Source organism: Anser anser (genome assembly GCF_964211835.1).
Source record: "Anser anser genome assembly, chromosome: 1".
Taxonomy (NCBI): Eukaryota; Metazoa; Chordata; class Aves; order Anseriformes; family Anatidae; genus Anser; species Anser anser.
The window spans coordinates 129,138,237-129,161,161 of NC_139720.1; the positions used below are offsets into that span (position 1 = coordinate 129,138,237).

General features: G+C 47.8%; 1 protein-coding gene across 4 annotated transcripts in view; it reads right to left on the bottom strand.

The window, feature by feature from the left end:
- The window catches only part of NHS (NHS actin remodeling regulator), a 249,102-nt gene that overhangs the window by 5,698 nt on the left and 220,479 nt on the right, over positions 1-22,925 (bottom strand). For 3 of the 4 annotated variants that reach the window (XM_083842334.1, XM_083842336.1, XM_083842337.1), the window contains exons 2-8: positions 21,317-21,469; positions 19,013-19,146; positions 10,430-10,492; positions 8,049-8,241; positions 4,911-5,042; positions 730-3,687; positions 95-221 (exon numbers count right to left, since the gene is read on the bottom strand). In XM_083842334.1, the coding sequence (XP_083698460.1) occupies positions 95-221; positions 730-3,687; positions 4,911-5,042; positions 8,049-8,241; positions 10,430-10,492; positions 19,013-19,146; positions 21,317-21,469 (3,760 nt within the window). The remainder of the gene's footprint in view (positions 1-94; positions 222-729; positions 3,688-4,910; positions 5,043-8,048; positions 8,242-10,429; positions 10,493-19,012; positions 19,147-21,316; positions 21,470-22,925) is intronic. The other variant, XM_083842335.1, reaches the window with a different exon arrangement.

Sequence of the window (22,925 nt, forward strand, 5' to 3'; positions counted from 1 at the left end):
GCTGGGATACTCGTGCACACCTTGCCCATAGCACCATGCCAGCTACCTCTGCCTGCGGGCGGGACAAGGCCTAACCACAAGAAGGTTAGATCACCTGTGAATGACTGCAAACAGGTCCTCAGTAGTGCGAGGTTTGTTGGGAGACACGAAAACGTCCTCAGCTTCAGCCTGAGAGTCTTCACTCAGCGGGGACATGATGGAGTCGTCACTTGGAGAAGACTCTAAGATAAGGACAGAAGCCATGGTTAGAGTCACACCCCCACCATGTTTTGAAGCAGTGCTGCTAAGGCAAGGCATGAGCTCGGTGTGTGAGCCAACAGCCAATGCTGGTGACACAGACTTTATCCTCTAACTACCATGCACGTTGCACGTTGGAGCCATGCGGTGGGCACTGCTAGGGCCCAAAAGCAGGATCTCCTGCTTGTGGTACAGACACTGGCACCAGCTCTGCAGTGGTGACAGTACAGCCCCCTGCACAGCGGGGCAGTGCTTCTCCCTCTCCTGTTTCTGTCTGGCACGTAGCACAAGGGAGGAAGCATTTATCAGAGAAATACACCCCTCTGAGAGAGCACACAGCATCTCTGGGTGGCTGCTCCGCTGGCAGACCAGGAGGGCTCACCAGGGCCTGCGGAGGCACGCTGAGTAACACCTCCAGCCCTCAGGGCACCCAGTTTTGTCACCCCACTGCCAGTCACACCCCACCCAGCGCAGACAGAGGACACGACTGACCTTTCAGCGACGGCTCTTCTGTGCCACCCGCTGTCTCGTCCACCCTGCCGGCATCGGAGGCACTTTTGGTAGGAATACCTGATGTGATGTCGTTCTCCTGCTTGCAACTCGCTTCACCGAGCGAGTTTACCGCTGCCGTCTCTGATTCAAAGCTGATATTCCCAGGCACATGGTGGCTTAAATCGAGTTGGTGCTTAAGCTGATCGCTGACATCTGCTCCCTGGGCCCGAGCGGGGCTTTCAGCCGCAGCGCCAGGCTCCAGCTGCTGCCCACCGCCACCGGAGAGCTCCGGCTGAGCCTGCGCTCGCTCGGGGCGGCCGTCTACTTCTGCTCCCCGGTTAGCTTTCTCCGCTTCGTAATCACCTGTGGGGATGGCCGAGCCTTTCTGAAACCCTTCTGTAGGAACGGCACAAGACTGGTTTAGAGCGCTGTCTGGCAAGCGCTCGGCAGCCAGTGGCACTTGGTCTTTCATGGGTTTGATTTCAACCAGAGCCACACTTGCTGAAGTTAGAGTTTCTTGCTCACAATTACTCTGCCCGCTGAAGGAGGAGCTCTTTTCTAAGGGCGGTTTTCCAGGGCCAGTTTCTGCCAGGGAAGAGTCGATGTACGACATGATGTCCTCCTCAGTGGAGTACTGCCGTGATACTGGCTTCTTGGTTAGGAGTGGCCGCATTTTGCCCGGTGAAACATCGTTTGCCACCACAGCAGTCTCTCGGACGCAGAGCAGGTCGGGAGTGCTGCCCTTCTGCTTCGCTTCTTCAGGCCTGTTGACGGCCCTGAGGTGCACGGACTTAAGGACGGAGGGCGTGATGGCGAGGGCAGAGGGCGGGCTGGGGCTGAGGGCTTCTCCCACCGTGTTCTGCTTGCTGGGGTTGAAGGCGTGCAGCTGGTGCCGGTGAGCGAATGGTTTGTTCAGGACACTGTGAAGAGCACTTAGGTCGAGATGGGTCGGAGGTATAATCGGGAGTTCGAGGTCTTTGCTTGCAGACACGGTGCTGTCTTTAGAGAGCGGCTGTTGCAGCGACGACTTCCTCTCGGGTACTTTCGGCTTTCTCTTGCTGCCCCCCGGAGACAAGGGTCCGGAGAAGAAGGCGGTCGGGAAGGAGGAGGTTGGTGTTTCTGACTGGCTCGAGTACCCGCTGGAGGGTGAGGCCAGTCCCGCCAGCTTCTCCGGCGAGGCCAGCTTAAACTCGCTGTCGACGGAAGGGAGGGATGGGGTGGTGGCCCGTGACCCGGACTGCGACGTCTGGGACTCGGAACTCTCTGGCGACTTGATGCACTCTATGACCGTGGTACCCGTAGCAGTGCTCGAATTAGATAAAGACCTGTAAGGATCACTAGATTTCAAGTCGTTCAGGAGCCAGAGGTCTGCATAGTGAGGTTGTTCAGCACCTTCGTCTTTAAAGGACGGCATGTCGGCCGTGTCGAACTGAGCGTCCTTCAGGCCGCCGTCGCTCTGGCTCGCCCAGGGCAGCTCGGATTTGGGTGGCAGGCTAGAGCCCTCCGCTCTGGAAGGCTTGTTGGAAAACTCAAGCGGCAGCTTCATTTCCCTGGTGGTGTGCGACACGTGCTGCCCGCTGCTAATCTTTGGTTCTTTCTTCTCGGGAAGATCCATGCTGCCCTCAGATTTCCTCAAAGACGAGCTGCGTTTTGGTGGGGCTGGCTTTGCCTTTGGTTTCTTCAGAGAGATGCTCTGCCGTCCCTGCCTCCTGTGGTTCACGCAGTCCTGCCAGGCGCAGTCGGCCAGGCTGGATGTCACGCTCGCCGTCTGGCCGCTCTCGGAGCCTGCGGCTGCATAGTTGCAAATATAGCTCTTGTTACCCTTGAGACCACAGTCAAAGTGCATGGAGGTATAGTATCCTTCAGTATCCACGGAGAAGTGTGAGCTAGTGTCTGCCTTGTCAGAGGGGGTCTTCTCTAGGAAGCTGTCATACGTGGCCATGCTCGTGAAGCTCGGGCATCCCAGGCTGTCGGCCTTGGGGCGCTCGGGGCTGAAGTCCTGGCGACAGGAGGCATCGTGGTGGTGGTGAAGGTAGTTCCACTCGCTGTCACTCGTGTTGCTGTTGTTGGGGTCATCAAGTAAATCTGCCACGGTAGAGGTGAAAGAACTCGCCCTGTGGCCTCTGACCTTGTCCACATGGTCACTGAACTGCTCCGTGATGAAGACACTCGAGTCCTCATTGGCATTGGGAGCAGTGTTGAGGGACAGCTCGGAGTCACAGTGTGAGGAGCCCGTCAGCGGCGGAGAGGCAGCAGGAGGAATGGTTTCGGACGTCTGAGAGGGACATGTGGAGCTGCTCCCACTCCAGTTGCCGCTGGAGGACTGGTGGTCATCCTTCTGGTCCATGTGGCTGCTGAGCAGGACTCCTGCTGTGGAGATGGAGTGAATGGGGCTCCCAAAGGTGTCCGAGTTGGACGAAATCTCGCAGCTTCCCGAATCTGCCATCCTCGACAGTCGCGACCTCCCTCTCTCGCCAATGCTGTGCTCAGGGCTGTGCAGGTGCTGAGGGCAAGTTAAACCTAGGGCCTGGTGCTCTTGTGAACCCTGTTTGCTCAGGACCTCCTTCCCCTTTTTTGGGAGCCTCTCCTGGCTGGCTAGGAAGTGCTCTGCATCATACGCCGAACTCTTGGTGGTGGCGGCCGGGTCGCCCTCGCTGGCTCTCGCACCCTCACGAGGGAGGCTCCGCGAACGGATGCGGTTGCTGACGGCAGCAGCGAAGACGGCATCCCCGTTGTCCGCCAGCACCAAAATGTTGCCGGCGGAGTGCGAGAGGGAGGCGACCACGCTCTGCCCCCTCTGCGCGCGGATGCGGCGCCGGGAGGGAGCCGCGATCAGGATTTCTTCCGTCTGGCACTCCGAGTCCCTGGTCCCTGACCGCCGGCTGCCGGCGCTGGAGAAGTCCGGGTTGGCGTGCACAATCACGCTGCGCTCCCTTGCCACCGGCGACTCGTCCGAATCTAGGGTACACGTAAAGCTGGGTGAGAGACAGCTTCACGCGTCCCGACACGAGACGACCCGCGGAGAAACCCAAGAAGCATATCTGCATTTAATCTTGCTGAGTTTTGTACCAAAGCTAACTCGGCTATAAAATGTACATAAGGCAGACCTCATCCCAGTGAGGTGGGAAATTCTGCTAGTCCTGCAACGTGATCTCAGTTCTCCTGTTTCTGCAATGTGATCTCACGCAGAGCTGATCTTGCTGTGGTAAATATTAAGATGAATATTAACTTTTCAGTTTTTGTCACTGCACTGCAATGGTTTACAGGCAGTTTTCAGGAGTGTCTGCCTGACAAAACACTCCGTAAGCTTCTAAAAATAATTCTATTCTGACTATATATCTTTTCAGAATTTCCATTATCTGCTTCTTTCCTACCAAGAATATTTGCACAGTAACAGGATCTTTGTTTCATAGGTTCTCTGGTTGCTTATTCCCTATGATAAACACATTCCTTCTGCCTCCGATCAAATTTCACAGCAACTGACCGAGATATCAGAGTCATCTTCAGATGCAGATGAACATTAAGAAATAATGATCCTGTTCATTTAGTTTCGGGTTAAGACCAATTTTACACTGTATTTGCCCTCAACAGAGTTGCTCCTAATTTACCCACAACAGAAGCAAGGCAAGCCACTTGATTTCAAGCAAATATCCTTGGTAATAAAGAATGCAAGGAAGGAATTGAGGACAAGCATGACAAAGAAAAGGAACGTTCAGCAAAGCTTTCAGTGGGGTACCAGCAGCTGTCTCTAATGCGGATATCCAACTGATATCTGAGTGAGTTGTCACAGCTCATCACTCTGCTGAGCAACATCTGTCATTTCTTTACTTTCAGATCCCCTCATACAAGAAAAAACTTTCACTTAATCTAGTTACTTTTTATGCACGCAAATATAACAAAAATAAAATGGAAAAAAAATAACTGATTAACATTTACACGATAAGAGCTGAACATGTACATCTATATTACTCGGTAAGGCCCCCCTTACGTCAGGGCCATATGGAGTAATATAGCTTTGCTTACTGCAGTAAATCAAAAAAACAAAACACGTCATTCCCAAACTCCACAACCAGTTACGCTTTCAAGGATTCATTTCTTTGGAAGGCCGGCTACCAGCTCATATCCCTGCAATTTAAGTTGGTTAGAAAGCTATCTATGGAAGAGTTGTATTTATACTACACCTATTTCTTGTTGCACTCTTCTGGGGATGCCAGAGATGGTTTTCCTCCTCCTCAACTTTCGTCTCCGCTGTAGTACAGATTGTGAATGAACAAGAGAGCAGCGTATACTAGCCTCTCTGTCAAAACCAACTCCTGCAACCCATAAATAGGTCTCATTAGCCTTTAGAAATAGTAAACAAATTTTCATGGCTGGAACACAGTGGAGGTATGTGAGCTTGGATTAAGCCTGTGAATAAACATAAGGGAGCCCTTATATAGCTCTTATGTGAATTATATTGCAGTATATCACAGTTTTACATTTAATTCCAGCTCCCCCTCAGCAGCCTGGTCTGACAAAAGTAACACAAGGATTGAAAAAAAAAATAAAGAAAGAAAGAAAAAGAAAAGAAAAAACGAGGAAGGAAAATAGAGTTGAGAGCTCTTGGTAGCAGGGCATCTTTCTTATAACTACTTATCCATCTGTCACAGGGACAGTGACAGTTACATGTCTGCAAGGAGTAATCTTTTCAGCTACAGCCTGACTTACTTTAAGCAACTAAGCATAAGAAAACAATTTAAATTTTAATGCCGAATTACAATAGTTGGGGGCTTCTTAGGAGACCAATATGCCAAAAGGGCTACCATTTCAGAAAGGAATAAGACAGCTAAAATGGGGCAAAGTCCACATGCAAGTTTAGAGAGCAGTTTCCTTGACTATTACACATGGTCAAGGATGAAGTAAATGGGCAGCGGGTATTGTGCACCAGCACGTGGCCTGATTTTCCCAAGCACTCAGCTTGCATCAAGACACACGGGAGTCCGCTCTGGGAATCAGCTCACACATTCACTGTCCTAAATTTGGATTTAGGAGCCCAAGTTCACATGCACATCTATTTATAACCATGGTCATGCAGAACGAGCAAGAATTCCTTGTTTTCTTTATGTTTCCATGCCACTGCCACAGGGAAGCCTCTTTGACTTTGTTTTTTACACTGTGGTCAATCTAAAATTAAAAGGAGGCCCACCAAAAGACTGGCTGTGGTCTTGCACAGCTATATGCTTCTGCTCTCTAAAGCTGACTTGGGACAGGTTGGAAAAAATGTGCCAGGTCCATAAAAACACTAACATCGGGATCATTGGTACAGTGGTTTGTAATCTTAAGAAAAACGAACAAACCAAAGTAAACAAAATTAAAAAAAAATCCTGATAAAAACTATTTTAATAGCGTATAATTATATAAAACATAATTATACACAGACATACACATACATATTACACTACATAACAATGTAAAACGTTAAAAAGTAACTTTCTTGTAAAAGTTCTTCTTGAAATCTACTACAGTGAAATAGAGGCTTCAGACAGATGTCCTGTAACCACCAATGCCCCTGGAATAAGCAGAGGAAGAACTTTCTTTAATATGGAAGGAAAGTGCTGTAAACTCCAACAACAGTCATTTTAAAAAAGTGAACATTTCTCAGGGTTGGGAGAAGCTTAAAGAACAAAACAGAAAAATGAAAGCAAACTCTTTGAAACGAAAATCAATCCGAGTCATTGCTGGGTTTCCAGCAACTGTGAGTTATCTGAACATGCTCTGTGTGCCAGATGCACGGGTCATCTCTAGAGGAAAGTGGCAGAGGGTATGTCCTCCCCGTGACTCATACAAATTATTCCCATTAGTGCTAATGAGAATGATACACATAAACATCCAGAAGATTACATACCATTCTTGATCTGTAAAACTGATCAGTGGGAATTTGGTTCCAGTGTATGGCAGGTGGAGTCTAGGCAAAAATTTCTATTACTGGAAAAGTTAACATCGGTCCCAGGCCTAACGCTGTAATTCTGCTCTGGACTGTGTGACATTGCTGATGCTGGGCAGCCTACACACCTAAGGTCCTACGTGCTGTGGGGGCAGAGCATCACTTAACGCCTCGTGGAAGCGTGCCACTCCATTCACGTCTTTCTGTGGGGTCTTCCATCCGGAGTGCCCAGCCTGGAGCAGGGGGCCCCCAGACACAGCCCCTTCAGCCCCAGGTGGATGGCGGGGCAGAAGGGACGCTGCAGCGAGCCCCAAAGCCCCGAGCCCCTCGGAAAGCCAGCAGCAAGTTCCTGGGAGCAGAGCTGGGCAGGGTGCGTGCAGACTTCCCCTGGCACCGCAGGCAGCTCGGCAGCCTGTCTTGCAGGAAGGCTGGGCACTGCTGATGGACACAAGCAGGAGCGATGTGGCATGAGGGGACGTGACCTCCCCGCCAACCCCCCGGTTTCTGGAAAAACACAATTAAATACCAGAATTTTCTCTGCGGATAGCTGAGAGCTCCCTGCTTTTTCCCTGACTATCTATTTTCAAGTCTATAGCCGTGGAAATCAGCCCCCTTTATGCTCTTACATTAATCAAACCTTGGTGCAAAATATCATTGAGAAAAACTCAGATAAACCTTATGTTTACCATAGCCCTCTGGAAGGAGAGAAAGAGAAAGAGAGAAAGAGAAAAACAACCTGATTTTTGATTCTGGAAACAAGTCATCTATTACATTCAATAACTGATAAAGCTGATGCTTACATAAACAATTCTTGTTCAAATAAATCTAGAAAAATGCATCCAAATGTTATATAAATAAATGAAAATGCCATTACTATACCTTCAGCGTAGCTGCATGTAAAGAGATTTCAGAGTGATGGTTTGCATGCTACACAGTCATGACTTGCATGTTTAAAGCACTGCAAATAGTAGCCTACATTCTCTAGTTTCTCTTCTCCTGCTACACATGATAATCATATGATTAATCCTGGTGGCTTTCTGCATTATTTCAGTCAGCTACATTCGAAAAGCTATTTGAGGTCTTTGTGAACACAGGCTGTAGGTTATATACACAACAAAAGTACATTGTTTATACAGGGAGCCAGCGTTACGTTACACTGTACAACATGACTCGAAAAACGTGGGCCAAATTAATCCTAGATGCAGCTTCAGTGACTTCAGTGGCCACGCATGAGGGATGAATTTAGCCCACTGTCTTCCAGCAACTAAATCCTCAGGCTAGGGTCTTTGCCCACAGAGTGTAAAATCCAGTGACTTCAAACAAATTAAACAAAGTAAGCACTTGACCTCCCTCGAACCATGCAATAAATACAAAAAGAAATAGAAGAGATTTGTACCAGTGACATTGATGGGGATAATGCAAGAAGAAATCACTTGGGCATCTTGTTTCATTTTCTCCTCTGGAGTTGGGAGAGGTAGTGCTTTACTCCAATTGGTTTGCTTATCCAGTGTAGAAGGGATATTATGTATTGGATTTTTCGGCCTCTGCCCTAACATGACATCTGTATCTTCGTCCTCTGGTGGATGGGACTGCAAACGAATACATTCAGAATCAGTGTCTGCCACTCGGGCACGCGCGGCTGCTGTAGGAACAAAGCAGGCAGACAGATCAGCAATCAGTTACAGGGAGCAACGACGAGCTGCTCTGGGTAAGTCACACAGCGCTGCCTGCTCCCCGCTGCAGCAGCAATAACGCACCGGTCGCAGGGGACAAATACCTCACCGTGCGGGGAGCGGAGCAGCGCCTTTGCGGGGCAGTACAGGACGCCCTCCTGGTTGGAAGCGGCACACGTCCCGTGTTTGCACGCTGCTGCCTCTGGCACGTACCCGCTTACCATCGGCGTGACACCGGGGCACGCTTCTGCATCCGCAGCCTTTGGAGCGCAGCGGTCTGCTGCTAGAAGGGAGCACCGGCCCCGGGGAAACACTCGTTCGAGGACAGGCAGCAGAAGGCCTAAAGCTTTAAACGAGACCCCTCCGCGCTTCGGGAAGTCACTCGCGTCTCATTTTTTACAAACTAGGGACGTGACCAGAAAAAAGTTGCAGAAAACCGGCAGCTACGTGGTTGGAAGCGGCAGGTGTTAGCAGTGCCAGGGTCAGGAGGATGTCGGCCACGGGGAAGGTCGGCCACCACCAGAAGAAATTCAAAGTATTGTTTAGAAACCATGCAAATTTTTACGGCATGCTACGAGAAGCACTAGATACGGAAGATAAAGAAACAGAGAAAAGTAAACTGTGGAAGCAACACAGAGGCTTTGTTTTCTTTGTGAAGGAAAACCAAATCCCCCAGCAGCACCCTGTCCTGCAAAGCAGTTATAATTCCACCCAGTAACAGAGAAATAAATTGTGTTTTCATGTGGTACCAGCTACCGACCCGTGGTTTGGAGTCCCTTTGTTTAAAAAACGAAAACAAAAACAAAACCAAAAACTTCCCATTTTGTTTGGAAGGAACGGAGGGGAGAAACACTCACCTTTTTCTGCCCAGTTCCCCCCCTTTTTCCATCAGAACATTCTTCCGCAAGCCGTGACAACTCTTCCCCTAGCCTGGGAAGTCGATCTGTCTCCTCTTTAAACACGAAGAGCTGCACCTCTCAGGCTGGCTTCCTCCCCAGCCCCGGATTCCCAGCTGCCCAGCTACCCGGCTTCTCCCTCATAACTGCTCTTTAAGCTTTCTTCCCCAGTTTTTGGCGGAGACAAAACACCGCGCTCCCCTCCGTGCCGGGGTCCAGCCGGCTGCGGTCTAGCGCGGCGTGCTCTCGCCAGCCTGCCTTTGTAGCTCTGCCATTCCTCCTCCCAGGCTTCGCACAAGTCCCCAGGGAACGAGCCGCCTCCAGCTCCAGACAGCGCTTACGCCCCGGCCCCAAAAGCATTTTGGATCCTAAAGCCGCGCTGCTGGCTGAGGTGCGGGAGGACGTGCACTTACCTGGCCGCCGTCACCCCCCGCAGCACCCCAGGGCCGAGGGGACGCGCGTCCTCCTCCTCCCGCCCGCGGGGAGCCCCGCTTTCCCACGTAGGGTTTTAGCAAAACATCGCAGCCTTCTTTCTCTCTGCGGCTTTTGTGCCGATCCCCGGCAGACGTGAATAGCTCGTATAAACTTCAAGCACAAAAGACTTTGTTTCCTAGGTAACTTCCCCCCCCCAAAAGTTTGATGCATGCATGCAAAAAAAAAAAAAACACACACACACACAAAAAAACAAACAACAAAAAACCCCAAACCCTGCACACACGCAGGCTGCACTGGCTGCTGGCTCCTGCCAGGGTAACAATGGAGCAGGGGACAAAGCGGGTGAAGTGACCCCACCGCGGGCTCCGGCTGCCAGAGCTCCTGCTCAGCAAGCTGCGGCATTGCCGAGCATCCAAAAGCGCGTGTTTGTCCTGGCATTGCCCAAACGATTCCTTACCGTTTGGAAAAATAAAGCATTGGGCAAAAACATTGCAAGAAAACGAAAAGCAGTCACTACCTCTATGGTCCTAGACCAGGCCGTTAAAGGGGTGATAGGATCAAGGAGGTGGCCTTGTGGCCATGAGCTCCTGAAACCGATCCCAGGTGAAGAGGGAAAGAGGGAAAAAGATGTCATTATTGTGCCCTACTGACATCGGAAACAGAAGAGGCAGTAAAGTTAGCAAGTGAAAAGCAAGCAAGAGGCAGGGTTAGGATCTGGAAGGGAGAAGAGTGAGACAGGGCTGTGAGCTGAGGATTGCTTGTTTTTCCAGTACCTTTCTACTCCAGGGGGTCATGTGGCAACACTCAACTGGGGAGGGCGAACGGGTGCTGTTAAACTACAAATGTGAAATGTGAAAAAGAAAAAAAAATAAATTAAAATTAAAAACACAGACAAAATGTTGTTGGTAAAAGCACATTATTTCTGTCTGGATAAATGAGCGTCAGGGGCAAAAAAACCTGAGATTTCCACCTCGATTTCCAACCGATCAGTCTGTTTCCCAGAACAGACTACTCCACAAACGCAGCCCCACCTCATTCAAGTTTGCCTACGGAGTTGTTTGGACCCATGTGAAGTCTGTGCTGATTTTGCTTACTCAGATCAGACGAAATTGTAGGGAAATTGGTTCGATCTCCTTCTACGGACATAGTTAAATTGTCCTAAGAATGTCTTGTATTGATTTGGGGAACTCAAACTGTGTACTGCCTGAAGCTGGAGCAGTGCAAGGTGCTTATCCAATTACATTATAAACGATCTATTTCGTAATATAAGGACTTTTTTGCCTGAGGTATTTATAGGCAATGGAAATAAATAATGCTGGTCCTGAGGATGATTTATCAAATAGGTTGATTGCCAAGGTTTCCTGACGTTATCATTACATTTCCAAGGCTGCAATCATTGTGTCAGGATGACAGCGGCCAATTGGCTTTTTGTCACTTTTTATAATGCTTGAAAGGATAAAGAGAGATGCCCAGAATGTCCTAGGTCTTGCTGAATCCCTGCAGCTCTGAAGTCCTTTAATGGTGGAAACTGGTTAGTTTGTTGCAACATCCTGTTTTCAAAATGAATGAGTGAAGGATGACTTCTTTTGAAACAGGAAATAAAATGAAAAAGATAAAAGAAATAAGGTCTGTTCACCACGCTGGAAAGCTCTAGCAAGTGCTATCTCCCCTGGCATTACTTAGCAGACCTGCCAAATGGTCCTATGAACATTGTTCCGCCCAAACATCATCAACGCCGCTGTGATGAATGAAACACAAACCTCAGTCTGAGAGACTTTGCATTGTATGGTCTCCTTTCAAAATAATAAAAAAGCTATGCTGAAGCTCCAAAGGCTGAATTCTCTGTCTCGTCCTACCTTTTTGCTAGATATGTAACACTTTTCATTTTACCCTGGTCCCATGTGCAGGGCTATTGAGTGAAGCCTCCAAATAAGCTGCACATGAGCCCTATTGGAGAGCAGACGGATAAAATTCAGAAGAAGACTGTTCCTAGTTAACGTTTCTATTGGGCCATTCAGATCTGTGCAAAACCAGTTCTCCTAAGCTGGGAAAAGGCCCTTACTGTGGGATGAACACCTGTTTGTGTAAGAAAAGGTGCAGAGATCCTGAACACGTCAACAAGTTAACTTTGCTCTTCAGAGTCACAAGGATCATTTCGTCCTTGATCTTCTGGCCAAGTTTCCAGTCACCTGCTTTGTGCAGATTTACCACAGCTAAAACGATCAGGTTTTGAAATTCAGCTTCCTCTTGGAAGGTGTCTGAGGTGCCTTGGAGAGGATTGAGATGGATGAAGACCAACACTGCTGAGGTGATGAGTCCAGCACATGAAAATCTTTTACATATCTTGGAAGCTCCACAAAAGCTCATGAGGGTCCCAGTCGGTGCACAAGAAGAAGGGGATGAGGAGGGACCTCCTGTCCCATGAGCTTCTCAGGGCAAACCTCCAAGGGAGAAACAGTGTGAGCTCGACTCTGGCCTTGGAGAGAGTAGCTACGGGCTACAGCAGACACAAACAAGGGCTGGCTACCCATCAACCTGTCCCATTGGATCAGGGCTTTTCTACCTCCCCATGTGCTCCTCTGCCTTCCTGACTCCTCCAGGAAAACACCCGTTAGTTACACGTACCCACAGACTTCACTTCACTTGCCAAGGTCTCAGGTCTCTGCTTAAGCACGGCAGGACAGACTTCCTAGGGTGGGGACTTAACATGGAAGAACAATGAAAGGTGGGAAAGGCAAAGGTTGACTGAGTACTGTCTTTTCTTCTCCCTGCCATGGAAACGGGTGAAATGTCATGGAGGAGTAGGCCTAAAATGGCAAGAATCTCAGCTCCTGCTGTCATGGTGGCGTGACCTTCCTCTGTGACCTGACCGAGGGGTCCCAAGGTCACCTACTGCTGGATCCGGCACGGTGCCCACCGCTGGGCAGCTGGGCACGCTGTGATACAGCAGCAGCCCCAACGTTTCAATACCTCCGTGCTGGGGGAGGGAGCGAGCTGCTGTCCCTCACATGTTCTCATTCACTCAGAAGACCAGAATATCTCTAAATGTCTTGAGTAAACACATAATTAAGCAAGAAATTATTATTATATACCCAAGGCTGTTCTGGTCCAATGGGCAAATCTGCAGTTAGGCAGTTTTCAAAGTGAATTTCTTTTGTGTGGGTGTGCTTGGCAAATAGCAATGGTGATAATCAATCTGTTAAATACAAAGCCAGAATACTTTAAATAGGCATTTTTCTTTAATGGGCTAAGATTGCTTTGAAACCAAACTGGTGTGTAATTGCTTGAATAGGGATTTATTCTGCAGTCACTGACAAATGTGAGCCTCTCTGTTTTCTGAGCTATCCCATCAACTGCAGTTGCAGAGGTGTCACTGTGCTCTTGAATCTGCTCTGCAGTAAAAATCTTGGTTGCATATGCACGTGATCTGATTTCTCAGTGCTCTGCATCTCTTCAGTGTGAAAGTCTTTGGTTTCTGTGCACTGCAACAAAAAAAGTGAGGATGTCCAAGCCTGAGATTGTCAGCTGGGCTTCCCTATAGGCAAGCAGAAGGTGAGATCGCCACAGAGAAATTCAGCTCAACCTTCATCAGTACCTAACTCGGGATGAGGCGACTCAGCCCTGAACGCTTGCCCCACTGATTTTAAGAGGAGCCTAGCGTTACTTGCAGATACCTAAGTCAGGACACGTGAATCATCCTTTCAGCTGATGAGAACCCTAAACCCCATCAGAGCGGTGACAAAGAAGCAAATCGGCTGTCATGAACTTGCCAGCCTGGCAATTTATGAGACCACCCCATTTGTTGTCCCAGAACTGGGATCAGGAGGAGGAAATGAGTGGGTCAGTAACAGTACAAAATTACCACTTAATCCCCCCTTCTGTTCTACATCGTCCAAAGCTCTGAGGTGCACTTTGAGATGCCTACAGTTTAGGATCTTCAAGATACAAGGGAAGACTAGTGCAAGAAGCATCGTGTGCACTAGGTCGTGTATCTAGCCTGCCTGCCTTACAGCCATAGTGTTACGGGAGATACTTGGAGTTCAAAGTTAGAGCACAGGACATACTGAGCACTGTGCAACGGTGAGGCGAAAAACATAACACCAGGAATAAAGAGCTTATTTCTGTTCCAATAATTAAAGCCGTTTTGAGAATGCAATAGCCTTGTCAAGAGCTATACACATTTATCCTCAGCGTGTTTGTCTAATGGAGTCACAGCTGAGTTGATCCTTTCCCCATGCCCTCAGCACTGGTTTGACCATGTGGGCGATGCGTTGTCTCCCAGGAAATGTTGGTGGCCGAGTCACAACCCCTGCAGCAGCCGGGGTGAGGGCAGGAGGTGGCTGGCAGCACGGCTCTGCTCCCCAGCGGGTTATCCCTTACTCCTGCTGCATATAAGTTACAGCCAACGACAAGCACAAGGGATCAATATTGTTTACGACTTCAGGCTTCTATAGCACCGGGTGGTAGACACTGCCTTCCCAGGATGACCTTATGAATAAAGTGGGCAGCGCATTAGCATATCGCTTCAGCGTCGGCAAGCTTTGTGTATGGTCCGTTTCCAGCAGCAAAGGGAACATATGCAGGATGCTTCCAGGCTAAGTGAGCTCATAAATCATACGTACTCATTATCAGTGCATCCCGACCTGACATTTGAAGGCAATCATTCACGTACTGGAAAGGTAACACGCAGAGCAAACGAGAACTGGTGTTTTGTCCTACGTTTGCATGAGCCTGCTCCTGACTCCTTCTGTGGCCCTGGGTGAAAGCTCCCTCCCACTCTCTCCTCCTCTGCCTGTAAAATGGAGAGCCTGCTGCTTCATTAACTCACAGGAGCTCAAGGAAATGGTATGGATTTGCATGTTGGAAAAATTAAAACTCTGGCAAAGGGAGAAGAAATACTAATAAAAGGTTAGCAGCTTTCCAGTGTTTTCAGAGCACAGCTGACTCCTTAATCAGAAATTAACATTCCTACCCATACAGCATCTTTCTTATGCAGTCAGCTGACACTGAAAATAGGAATACTTCTGGCTGCTATTTCTGCAGCAAAGCACAGCCCTGCTCACCTGCTGCTCTCAATATTTATATTTCCATATGTTTCATTCTCCTCAAATTTTTGTTTTATCTGCTTGTGGGTGTTTTATTTTATTTTGGAGCATCACAAATGTGATCTGTTCAAGTACTGACAGTCCTTTAATGATTAATGTACTGTTCAATGTTTTGACAAGGTAAAGATGTGCTTTCTAACAGAAGTCATACCACACATGGCATTCCAGCAGATGAAGGTGCAAACAATAATCCCACGATACAGGGTAGTAGGTATTACGCTTACTGCACAAATAGTGCTGTACAAGTTCATTCTGATGAATAATGTCAGCTGGCTTTCATTTTTAACAGCTACAGGCAGGATTTGGACACAGAAAGTACAGAGCCCAACTCCTGCCTAGCCCTTAACTCAGTTATTTCTGTATTGAGGCTTCGTAGAGCTTCAGCACAAAATTGTGTAAAACTTAGGTGTGTGCTGTGCAAAGCACCCCAAGGTAGACCACAGGGAGTATTTTTGAAATGGCAGGGGCATAGAATAAATTACCTGATCCATTATTTTCTTTTCACGTTTGTTCTAGCTGAGGTCTCAGGGAGAGGCAAAGCCTGACTGGAAAACAACCTCCTGCTTCCTGTCCCTTAGATTTCTGCTCAGGTTGTAATTATGAGCAAACTGACACTGCACCCTGTGCAACCATGAGTGTGAATTTCCAGATATTATGGGTTCCTTGCTTGATCTCCCTTATTTTATTATACCAGCTGTGCCACGAGGGGTTTGAGAAATTGTGGTCCCATGACACCTGCACTCTGAACTTGAACACTGAGATTTCGGAGCCTCACTGGAGGCACTTAGTAAAAACAGAGAAAGAAAAAAACGTGGAGAATATGAAAGAGAAGTCTGAAATGCAGCTGCAATGACACAGCATCTTCACACTCAGCAGAGCTACAGGCAGGGTTGTCATGGGAACATGTGTAAAGAATATTTCCCTCATTTTCCCAAGTCTGCACCTTCCTTGTACTTTCCTCAGATTATTTTTTGTTTTCTTCATTGGCAAAAATGCCTGAATGAATGATGCTTATAAATTTGTTTGGTTGTATAGGTCCTCTGTGTAGAGAGAGACTAAGCATGCTAGAGTTTTTCAGCTTGAAAAATGAATGTCTGGGATGGATGGGGAAGTAAAACCATGTCTGCAAAAATGGGGGGAGGGGGAAGGCATGGAGAAAGTGAACAGGGAAACAGTGCTCACTATTTCTCGCACTCTAAAAACTAGAAGGGGTGCAATGAAATTATGAGGCATCAGGACTGAAACAAACAAAAGATATATTTTCATACAGACTGTTAAAGTCATTATCACAGAATCTTGTTGAGGGCAAAGGTGTAAATTTGCTAAAAAAGGGGATTAAACAAGTCTCAAAATCAATGCAGACTTATTCCTTGGTGGGTGTTATTCTGTATTGGATCTCTAGCTCTGGAACTCTGTAATTCATTTCTGCATGAAACTGGAAGAATAAATCATGGGACAATAAATGGCATAAATCATGCCCTGTTCTTATACACTTTCCTGAAGGATCCCATTCTGGCCTCTGGGCTAAGTGGACAAATCAGGGCAGCTCCTGTAACAAGAGTAGACTATAACGAAGCTACCTTCAAACACATCTTGTCAGGGACACAAAAGATCCTAGGACACAAAAGATCCCAGGACACAGCTGCTTCTTGTTCTCTGCTGCTCCATGACAACGTGATCTTGCGATGGAACAGTTCAAAATGGCCTTCCAGACCCATTTTCACTGGCATCAGTCACTTTGGACTTTAATTCTTTTGATCTTCCTTGGAATTTATGGGACTTTGGCACCTTTCTCCCCGCAAAAACAGCCAGCCATGCTTAGAAGTGAATCTTCAGCTGTTGAGGTTGATATTCTCTAGCTTTACTAAACAATATGTAAGATCTTTGGGAAAGCTCATACTTGCTAGCAATAAAAACAGCAGCCAAAATGTAGGAATCTGGAGGCCTCACCTGGTCTCCGACTGGTGATCTGTTTTATGGTAGTTTTCACTATGGATAATTCTCACAGTTTTCACAGTGGTCACTTATTTCAGTGCCTCAATGCACATGTTTAACTTAGATGCCCAATTTGGAAAAGTCAATCCTATAACTTAAAAATTTCCCGGCTTCTCGTTGAACACTTTCCTAATTTCTAGGGAACTCAGAAAAGGGCTTCTATTGTCATTTAATATCACTTTCACCAGCACCTTTCCCACGCACCACAACAGCTGAATTCAGAATAGACTGCTGTGCCATGAATAAAAACTCTTGTGGGACTTAACGTCTTTAGTTCATCGATGAACAGATGATACAATCAACTGGCATCAGGTATCAAACAATTCCAGCCACCCCTGAAGTATGTACGCACCTGCAGATGTCAAAAAGCTTATGCCAAAAAGAGCAAGCTAGCCAATAACAGCACTCTCAACTATCTCTTGTAATGATATCATTTAGTCATGAAGGCTGGCACAGTATCAATTAGTTATTCATTGTTGCGGTATCTTGTAAAAATCTTGGATTAGCCTTCTCCCAGACAGAGCATTCATGTGCTGTTTCATCTTGCATTGTTCTCTCAATTTATGGTTGCCCCGTGGACAAGGAGTTCCCTAAAAAACCGGTCAAAACACTTTGAAGTACCCTGGCCTTGGAGTATTTGCACTTCCCAAAGCAGAGCCTTTCCAGATGCCTTGAAATCCATAGGACTGCAACCTCCAAGCTGCTCTTGTTTGCTTCTCCTCAGGGGACCACTGATCCTGGTCAGCTTCCAAAAAAAGCCCAAGCATGGGTGGGCACAAAGCTTAATATTTTCCTTCTTGAAAAGAAAAAGGTGGACTTGCTGATAAAGCCAAAACATCTGTATTCAGCATGACTTAATTTTACCATCTAATACAGGACTCAGAGGGTTGCTCACTATTTATTATTATTTTGTGTTACACAGATGGAAGTAATGTCTAAAACGCACTGGCTCCAAGCACAGCAAAGATTCAGGCCTTTCAACACTGAGTATGCAGTTTCATAAGATATGACTTGTTCCCCATCTGATACTAACTAAGAGAGCTTTATGTTCAGTATATTGTCTAAACTATTATCCGTAACCAGTTCTGATCTGTAATGTGGGGTCACCTCTCCTTTACCTTTCAGTGACCCTACAACAGCACTAGCTTTGATGGCAACTTACAGAGAAGAAGAAGGTAAGCCTGTTTCTCCTTTATGCCTTCCTTTTCTATGCTGTCCCTTAACATCAGAATATCTCCTTCCAGTTGATTCATAAGGCCTGCAAATCTAGCCAGTTCAAAGCCTGAAGCGATGGTGATGCTCTCCTTGAAATTATCCAGATAAGCAGCCAAAAAGCCAGAATGGTCAACCTAATCAAAACCTTGTCATGCATTTAGTGCTCACAAATGAGAAACAAAGCTCTTTCTGTGGACTGAAGTTTAAGTTCCTGAGCAGGTTCTTTACACTGTGACTCATTTACCGTTACAGTAGTTCTATGTGGTTAATGTTATGGACTAGGGTGAACAGACTTGGAATTTTAAGTTCAGTAGGTGACAATTCAACAGCTATACATTTATAATGTGCTCATGGCTGCAGTATCTCTGAAGATGCCAACGTCCCTGTGCCTGCACATGCCCATATATCCCTACACCGAGGGCTGGCATTGGGCATGTGCATCACAAGTCAAACCCAAGCTGGACCCGTGGTGTTTCAGTTGGTTTGAGGAATGCAATAGCTCTTAGCCCAGAGCAGAATTTAGCCAATCTGGCACCTATGGGTCAAGCACCCAGGACCACAGAGGTACCATTGTCCTACGTGAGTGGAAACTGCAGCTCCTGATAGCTGGAGACGTGCTGCTGAGCTTCTCTGCACCCGTGAAAGCCTCCAGTCAGTACTCAAAGCCCTTGAGCTCTTGGCTCCTGGCAATGATAATTCAGGGCTGAAATTACAGCACTTACTGAAATTACAGGAGCGTCCTGGAAGTGCTGCCCAATGCAGGAGCAGAGAATGTGAAGGACTGTGGAGAAGCATATGAACAAGTGTGTACGTGTGCTGGCCGGGGGTGAAAAATAAGAGGTTTCGTAGTGGAAACTTCCACCCTGAGGCTGGCTGCTGGAAGCTGCTACCTGAGCTGTGTTACTGATGAGATGCCAAGGCGAGTTGTGCTGTCCCTGTACGTGCTGGAGGGGGTACTCGTGAAGCAGTGTCACACCTAGGGTCCCACAATGCTAATGATGTGTTCACATGGGGTACTTGTAGCATGTAGGAAAGACTTACGGGTAGGAAGTGCCGGTTCTTTGTCGCTTGCCTCTTCTGGGTGCAGACTGCAGGGAAGGGAGGAAAGGGGGGAGCCACCACAGAGATGGGCCCTGGGGCTTTTTGCTCTCTGTTATCACCTCGACTTCGATGTTCTGTTTTGGAGGAGAATAAAGAGGACATGAGTCTTTCAGAGCACTAAAAACATAGAAATGACTTCACTAGCAGTGCAACAGATTTACAAATATGACAGGAACTCCAATGCTGAAGTTCCTCCTCTTCTCCACTGAGCACTACCAATGATCCTTACTGGAACTGAATAGGAGAAGCACTTTCTGGTCTCCCAGGCCCTGGAAGACCAATGCCTACAAAATGTACCCCAGCACGTGCGCTGAAGCTGAATTCACCCCACATGGTACTTATTGCAAGGGACAAAGGAGCTAACTTGTAAGTGCCTGGGACACAGCCCCTGATGCCCAGTGGGAACCTGCAGCTTCTGTTGCCTTGGAAAGTCAAGATGCATGAACACCTGCATTCTACCCCTATAAAATATAAAATATAACCTTATGAGGGAAACACAGTCACAGGTAGGACTTCCTTCCCTGCCCTGACATCAAGATGGTCATTGCTGCAGCCTCTCTGTGTCCCAGCATGGAGGAACCCATCCTGGAAAAATCACCATTGCTCTTCTCCTGACCCAGAGGAGTCTTCCTTCACCATGGGCTGACAATACCCAGCCCTCTTCCAGCATCAGTCCCAAGTCTCTGAAACTTTCCATGTGAATGGGGGAAAGCTCATGGATTTCCCATCTGTAATTTTAGGTGACAGTTGGGTGACTATTGTTCGCTCAGAGTGCTGCTGGAAGGGGATGATGGATTCACCTAATTCACAGAGCTATGGTCCAGCCAACCACGTTTGTTAGTATGGGTAGCTGTTTCCTGATCTCATGTTTAGTTTGAATTACCCCTGGTTAAATAGAGAGATAATGAAGAAATTCTAATAGAAGAAACAGGAGAGAGACAATAAACATGTTTAGGGTAAATTTCAGATTACAATTTCACTCCAATATACACAATTATTTAGAGAATTAAAAAAAGCAGCACATGACAAGCTGCCTGCTGAACCTGCACGGCTGCCTTTAAATACGGAGGATGGGAAATTGCCCAAAGTGAGCCGTGATACTTGAAAGCGATGAGGCATTTCTGCCAGCTGCCTTCCCCACCGGTGTCAGGATTTGAGCTGCCCACCAGATGGCAGGCAGAGACCAGCCTGGTGCTGGGACGGCTGCAAAGCAAAGCTGCTGAGGAAAGAAAAGCCAACTTCTGCTCTACTTGAGCACGACTGCGACTGCAATCCTGCCTTATTGCTCTTTGCAGTGCTCTGAGGACATCCTGCACCCACAGTGTGGGCCTGAGATAAACTCTGCAGAGAGGTTCACATGTGGGAATTGACAGGAATGTTGCATCCAGCTAAAAGATGCTCCACAGATCCGAGTAATTATTATTATAACCCAATAACAACAATAAATGGTCAAGGCAATGATAGCTGCTGGTGCAAAACACTTCCAACACAGGAGGCTGCAGCTGAACATTTTAAAAGTGCCCTGCATGAATTTTATCCTTCCTTATTACACAGAAGAAAGACAGGATTGTTTGCCTACTTTTTCTTGCCTCCTGTTGGGAATTTTCCCGTTCTTTCCATCTTTTCCCTTCCCTGCAGTGTAGGACCACTCAGTGATTTCACTTAGTAAATTCCCTGTATGGCAGGGATCTCTCCCTCTCTCTGCAGGCTCTCAGATGCCACCTGAGAAGGACGCAGGTCTCCTCAAGGCGCCATATCTTGCTTATGACCCCAGGTGGGCAGCTTAGCTTCTGTGGAGCTTATTAGCTTCTCTCTGATACCACTGGGCTCCAGGTTTAGCCTTTGAGAAGTTAAATCTTATCTGTCCTGGAGCTGAGGCATTGTTTAACGTGTGTTTAGCATTGAGAGGGAGATACGTGGCCTTATTAAAACACTCAGTACCTCCATCCTTTTGGGATCAGTGCATCAATTCACTCATACTTGCAATTCAGACATACCAATTTTAATAGAAGAACATGTAAAAACAGAATGTAAAATGGACGTGGTAAAAAGCCCATCCCAGCTCTCCTCCAGTAACCATAAACAAGTCACAGAGGGCACAACCCTTCTGCACTGCCAGAACTTCTTCTTCATCCCCATTTCTCAGCCTGAGCCCCTAATTCCCCAGGGAGAGCGGGGCCTGCAGCCCCGTGGCTGTGCCCAAAACACCCCGGCGCTGCCTGGCGGGGACGTGCCAGCACCTACCTCTGCGCAGGGCTCGCAGGTGCTGCTTGGCGTGGTGGTGCAGCTCCTCCACACACGGTGGTCTGGTGGAGGGGAGGAAAATGTTTCTTTGCTGATGCCAAGGTGCCCGGTAATAGACGCTCAGTTTGCTCTCTGCATCCAGGTTGGAGACAGCTGTAGAAAAAAACAAAGAGAAACCTCGGTAAGACTTGGAGCATCTTGTGCGTCGGTCTAGCTGAAAAGGAAAGGCTCCCGCTTGGAACAGCAGTGCCAAGAACGAGCACTGAGGATGTTACAACAGCCTTCCTCCCACCAAGTAACAACCACCGTTATCTTCGCCGTGTTGCTGTATGACATTGTGTCACTTAGCATTTAGATAACGCCTTTTTGCCAGATCACAGACCTCCAGTAAAGGAGGCAGGCAGGTGCGAGCATACATATTGTCTGTGTTAAACGTATGGACTAATGGGCTGATAATTTTATAGGCAACAAAATGAAAATGCAAAGAAACTAAGCAACATTCCCATGGGGACATTTTGAACAACGGCAGTGAGAGGACCGGATCCCCCATTTACCCGCCCTCCTTGCCAACACGGCGTAGCTCTTCCACTACATCACGTTACACACGGGTAAGTCCTGACACAGGTTGCTGGCTCGCTGCCTCCCAGCCCGTACTGACCGAGATTAACTGTGCGTCCTGCTGAGCACCTCTAGCTGTCACCTCTCAGAAAAGGTTCCCGTGATGGACACGGGCTTCTGAGGGACAGGAAAAGTTCAGTTCCCCTACAGAGAAAACTCCAAAGGCTGCCTCTGAAAGTTGCAAGAAACATTTCAGGTCTGAGAGACCTCCTCTTGTAAGGCCAAGGAACTTTGCTTACAGGGCACCGCTGTGGGAGGAAGGGTGGTGGAGGGATCTACAGGGGGTTCCCAGCCCAGCCAAGGAGCTTCAATCTCCTTGGGTAAGAGGGTAAGAGCCCTCTTCCAGCAATCTGTAACTCTGTGATATGACTCTGTGCACCAGTCCCTTCTCCAGCCACCCCGTTGCCCACTTAGATGACACATATTTTGCATGAGAGCCCTCCTCTTACACTGTTTCTACAGTTCCTGGCAAATGCAGCCCCTCGGCTGCCACAACAAAAAAAAGAAGGGATGTGCCCTGAGTGGGAGGCCAAGGGGCACCAGCAGCACGTCCACAGCAGTACATCTGGTGGGGATGCTTTGCTCTTTCTGGTTTTGTTGCTTTCATTAATGCAAAACGGCATTCACTCAGACTGAAGGCATGCCAGTATTTTGCATGGAGAAAGGAATAGGAAATGCTAAAATCTAGAGTAGGAGAAGGATGGAGCACACAAGGGGAGAAACCCAGAAACCTTGTTGCCACGTGCAGGATGTTGACAGACTTTATAGGTTTCTTTGATGAGAAAAAAACAGCTTGCACCACTGACCCCATCCCAAACTTGGAGCCCAGCAGGCAGCCTCTCTTTGCTTTGCAGTTTATTTTTGCAGATGGGGTATCACTCAATTGCCAGCTTATTTGCACTGCCACTCCATGCAACTGGTCGTGCTGTCGGTGCAATGAATTGCACCGAGGTGAGACAAAAATGGGTAAGGGGATGGTGGGAGTGGGTAG